This window comes from Sprattus sprattus (assembly GCF_963457725.1).
Source record: "Sprattus sprattus genome assembly, chromosome: 14".
Lineage (NCBI taxonomy): Eukaryota > Metazoa > Chordata > Actinopteri > Clupeiformes > Clupeidae > Sprattus > Sprattus sprattus.
Window position 1 is genome coordinate 3,713,385 of NC_137912.1, and position 5,565 is coordinate 3,718,949.

At 48.9% G+C, this 5,565-nt stretch overlaps 1 protein-coding gene across 1 annotated transcript in view; it reads left to right on the forward strand.

Annotated features, from left to right (window-relative positions):
• The window catches only part of LOC308375047 (rho GTPase-activating protein 6-like), a 72,209-nt gene extending 67,272 nt beyond the window's left edge, over positions 1-4,937 (forward strand). The window contains exons 10-13 of the mRNA XM_080851083.1: positions 1,409-1,500; positions 2,422-2,717; positions 3,163-3,243; positions 4,263-4,937. Of these exons, the coding sequence (XP_080707209.1) occupies positions 1,409-1,500; positions 2,422-2,717; positions 3,163-3,243; positions 4,263-4,759 (966 nt within the window). The 3' untranslated portion in view covers positions 4,760-4,937. The remainder of the gene's footprint in view (positions 1-1,408; positions 1,501-2,421; positions 2,718-3,162; positions 3,244-4,262) is intronic.
• The last annotated feature ends 628 nt before the right edge of the window (positions 4,938-5,565 follow it).

Below are 5,565 nucleotides of genomic sequence, written 5' to 3' on the forward strand. Positions count from 1 at the left end.
CAGTCCAACACAAGCACGGGCCTGGCTACCGGGGCCAGTCCAACACAAAGCACGGGCCTGGCTACCGCGTGGCACGTCTCCTTGTGAGCTTCATGGTTGAGGCGTGATATTAATAAACATCCCATCACCCTCGTGTCATTGTCTCAGCCCGTGACCGGGACATCAAGAGAGCAAGAGAGAGAGAGAGAGAGAGGGAAGGAGAGAGAGAGAGAGAGAGAGGGACACAGAGAGAGAAGGAGAGAGAGAGGGACACAGGGAAGGAAGGAGAGAGAGAGAGAGAGGGACATCAAGAGAGCAAGAGAGAGAGAAGGACACAGAGGGGGAAGGAGAGAGAGAGGGACACAGAGAGGGAAGGAGAGAGAGAGAGGGACACAGAGAGGGAAGGAGAGAGAGAGAGAGAGGGGGGGACACAGAGAGGGAAGGACAGAGAGAGAGAGGGACACAAGGAAGGAAGGAGAGAGAGAGAGAGAGGGACATCAAGAGAGCAAGAGAGAGAGAAGGACACAGAGGGGGAAGGAGAGAGAGAGGGACACAGAGAGGGAAGGAGAGAGAGAGAGGGACACAGAGAGGGAAGGAGAGAGAGAGAGAGAGGGGGGGACACAGAGAGGGAAGGACAGAGAGAGAGAGAGAGAGAGGGACACAGAGAGGGAAGGACAGAGAGAGAGAGAGAGGGACACAGAGAGGGAAGGACAGAGAGAGAGAGAGAGGGACACAGAGAGGGACACAGAGAGGGAAGGACAGAGAGAGAGAGGGACACAGAGAGGGAAGGACAGAGAGAGAGAGAGAGAGGGATGCAGAGAGGGAAGGAGAGAGAGGGACATTTTAAACATATTCACAGCATGTTGTGGCCCTCTGCATGTTTTAACATGTAACAGATGCGTGGACAGACTCAGGCTGCAATATGTGACGTGTCTAAGAGTGGATTCTTCAGTTGACCGATCGGTTCTCTATTTGTTGAAGCACTGAGTCCTATAGATGTCTTAAACGAGTGAAGACTAATGCCTGATGACAGTGTGAATGTTTTTTTTGCAAAGCTTTTCGACTTCAAGCTCAGCCTTCACATGAACCTTGTCTCTCCACCAAAGCCTCTTCACTGTCTTTGATCCTCTATGAAAGAGGCAATGAGGGGCTTGTCAAAGAGTCAAAGATCTCCTGTCGTAAATCTTTTCAAAAATGGTTTCAATACATTAAAGAATGTCACTGAGAAAGACCAGTGAGTAACTTTCAGGAGATTTCGTTAGTTTTAGCCGCTAGCATATCGTTAGCGAATAGCAATTGATCCGGAATGCTTCTGTAACATGGATGGTTCTGGTTCTGGTTGTGTGTGTGTTGTGGGGGTGTAGGTACCACCGGACCTGCAGAATGAGGTTCTGATGCTCCTGGTTGTGTGTGTGTTGTGGGGGTGTAGGTACCACCGGACCTGCAGAACGAGGTTCTGATGAGTCTGCTGGACACGGACCCTGATGTGGTGGACTACCTCCTGCGGCGGAAGGCATCGCAGTGAGTGGATTGTTACACTGTAACACCCGTACACACACTCCAACACCTGTACACACACTCCAACCCCTGCACACACACTCTAACACATATGTCTTGTACACACACACTTACACACATGTCCTGTACACACACTCTAACACATATGTCCTGTACACACACTCCAACTACACTCCAACACCTGTACACACACTCCAACACCTGTACACACACTCCAACACACATGTCCTGTAATCACACTACAACACATATGTCTTGTACACACACTCTAACACACATGTCCTGAACACACACTCTAACACACATGTCCTGAACACACACTCTAACACCTGTACACACACTCTTACACACATGTCTTGTACACACACTCTAACACATATGTAGATATCACCATAGTCAATTTAATGCACACTGTAGTCCTCATTTAGAGTTCACTGTAAAATAGTCCACTACCTCCCTCTACTGGACAGATAGACAAACTGCACCTGATATATTTAAGTTGCTGAGTATAATCTATGCTACAAAATGAAGTCTGGTTTGAAATCTTAAAGAGACGGCACGCAACAACTGGCCACTTTATGGGCCATGCACTGGGTTAGACCACACTGCCAACATGTAAGAAAAATGTTCACAGCAAGACCTGCCAACTATATCTCCAGCACATTAGAGTTAGCATGCTAGCAGTCAGTCCCAGCTTTAACATAGCATTGACACATAGAGCAATAACATTTTACACTAAACACTAAATCGCTACCATCACTGGTTATCACAGTTATCTTCACACTTTTCGAGTCTCCAAAGCGTCCTGATCTGTTCAGAAATATTTACTTATCATCTGGCCTTGTACTGCGCCCTGTGGTTGTTTTTTAACTCCATAATGACTAATTTGCATCCATGTGTGCACTTCCCTCCACCCTCCACCAGGAGTCCCGACCTGCTGCGCTCCGAGGCGTCCTTCTCCCTCAGCGAGCGCCGCTCCTCCAGCGACTCCAACAAGGTGTCCAGCGGTGAGCTCTCCCCCTACGACAACAACTCGCCCGTGCTGTGTGAGCGGAGAGGAGCCGACGGGGCGGGCAGCGGCGGTGGCTGCGGGGGGTCGGCCGGGCCCGAGCGGCTCTTCCGGGTGCCGGAGCAGTATGCGCTGGTGGGCCAGGTGCCCCCCAGGACCAGGGAGGGCGGCAGCAGCAGTGGCAGCAGCAGCATGTGGTCGCCCACTAAAGGTAGGCAGAAGGAGGGCAGCAGGGTTCACTTCTAGGCTGATGTTAAAGGTCAAACTCAATACCTACTCTATTCATATCCTGTTGCCATTGTGCTTGCTCTTAGGGGGTCCAGGCTCAGGGCTCTGCAAAGCTTCTTGAGACATTTGTATTGTTTTGGCGCTATATACAGTAAATAAAATTGAATTTAATTGAATTGATTCAAGAGAGATGTGTAGAATTTGTAATATGTAAAATGTATTACACAAGAGCTTATCAAGTGATAATGCCTGAAATCTGTTGATATATTATATAATATATATATTATATAATATATTTATAGCCCTGGGGGAATTAAGACTGTATTTCCTTGGCTCCTGCATCCATGCCCTAGGCCCAGGCTACCTGTCAGTCATACCTCTCTCTCTCTCTCTCTCTCTCTCTCTCTCTCTCTCTCTCTGACTCTCAGATCTACCTGAAGAGCAAGTCAACATCTGGGGCGCCTGGCACTCTACGCTTAAACCTGGCCTGAAGGATCAAGCATATATGGGTACCAGCCACACTGCCTACACACAAACTCAGATCCACACACACACACACACACACACACACACACACACACACACACACACACACACACACACACACACACACACACACACACACACACACACACTCACACACACACACACACACACTCAGATCCACACACACACACACACACACACACACACACACACTAAGATCCACTCACACACACACACACACACAAACACACACACACACACATACACACTCACACTCAGATCCACACACACACTCAGATCCACACATCAGCACCCCATTTCTGTCCTCTTCTTCCACTGTGATTCACTTGCCACACTTGATTTGGATGGTCCTCTCTAGACTATCTAAAGATGCTCAGATGATAAACAATCTATCTGTTGAAACTCTAACAACAATGAATGGTGACGGGTGGTGTTAGGGGTGGGGTTGGGTTTGGGTTAAGGTGATGTTCAGTGAGCAATTAGAAAGACTGAACTTACATTTCCGTAAACCATGTGTAAAGTCTCTGTATTTGGACTACCTGAATAAAGTGTTCCTGATTCACTTGAAGTGGGTTGATTGGCTCCCTCTGATTGTAGGTAATATTTAGATGACCTGTTACAACACATACAAGTCAAGTCAAGTCTTTTATTGTCAGATGCACAGAACAGCAGAGTCGGTCTGGGCACTGAAATTCTTAGGACAGGACACCGTACCACACTACCATAACATAACAAGACATAACATAACATATAAGTACTCCACATGATATAACATAACATATAAGTACTCCACATGATATAACATAACATAACATATAAGTACTCCACATGATATAACATAACATAACATATAAGTACTCCACTTGATATAAAATAACATAACTTAACAATAAGTTCTTAACATAAGATATACCTTTGATAAACATACCCATAAATAAAGTACAAGTCATTTAGAAGACCTGTAACAACACATACCCATGTGACGTTCATCCATCTAAAGCATCACTCTTGACTCTCTCAGGTTCCCATGGCAACGTCTCGGAGGGGAGTTCCCGCAGCTCTCAGGAGGGCATCGACAGTAACCAGGGCGACGGGCAGCAGATGCGGCAGCGGGCACAGACACACACGGCGGCGGCGAGCCCTCAGCCTCACCCGCTGGCGTCGCGCTCCTGCAGCGTCCCCCACTCGGCCTCCAGCAGCTCCGAGGACCTGCCCATGGGCAGTTGCCACGCCAACCATGCCAACCACAGCCCCTTCACCAAGCTTGCCAACAAGAACGACCCCCGGCCTCCTCCACCGGTGTACTGTGGGCACTCGGCGGTGGCGGGCAGCACGTCGGCCCTGGCTCTCTCTCGCCCCCCGCAGGGTGGGAGGTCGGGTGCGCAGAACTCCACAGTGCCAGCGGCGGGTACAGGGCCCACCAGTGCAGACTGGCAAGACTGGCAGAGGGACCGCTGGCACATCTGGCAGCTCCTGTCCTCAGACAATGCTGACACACTGCCCGAAACACTGGTGTGAGAAACACACACTCGCACTCACATTCACACACACACACACACACACACACTCACACACAACCATAAACTCACTCTCGCTGCCTCACCAGTGCCAACCGATCATCAGCGTATGCCAGCCCTAACAGTGTTTTTTTTTTTGCACTGTCATCTCGAGATGTTGCTATGGTGTCACCTTTGTGTTGCCGCAGTGTCCTCTGAAAGCTGGCATGGTGTGCTTAGTGTTGCCATGGTTTTTGCTGACGCCTTGCCCACAATGCATCATTGCTGCCTGGGTGCATCAGCCCCTGCACCAAACGGAGCAGCTCGACGTGTTCAACGTAACCCAGGAGCTTTCAAACGGAGCAGCTCGACGTGTTCAACGTAACCCAGGAGCTTTCAAACGACAGCTCCATCAGCCCCTGCACCAAACGGAGCAGCTCGACGTGTTCAACGTAACCCAGGAGCTCTACGTGTTCAACGTAATCCAGGAGCTCTACGTGTTCAATGTGACCCAGGAGCTTTCAAACGACAGCCTCAACAGCACTTGCAATATCGACGTACATAACCTGTCACGTATCTTTGTCACACTAGTGAATGTGTTTTGTGTGATGTGGCTTCATTGGAGGGTGTGTAGCCGTAGTCTAGTCAGATGTACCCACCGCTAAAACCCCTGACACAGGTACCTCAATACAACCACTCTTATTCTTCGTGACTTTTTAAAACCGTCATGTCTGAATCGACAACATTGTGTTCTTCTTTGTAAAAAAAAAACACACACACACACACGTATATCGCACAGCACAATCACAGTTTAAAAAATGTGAGTTC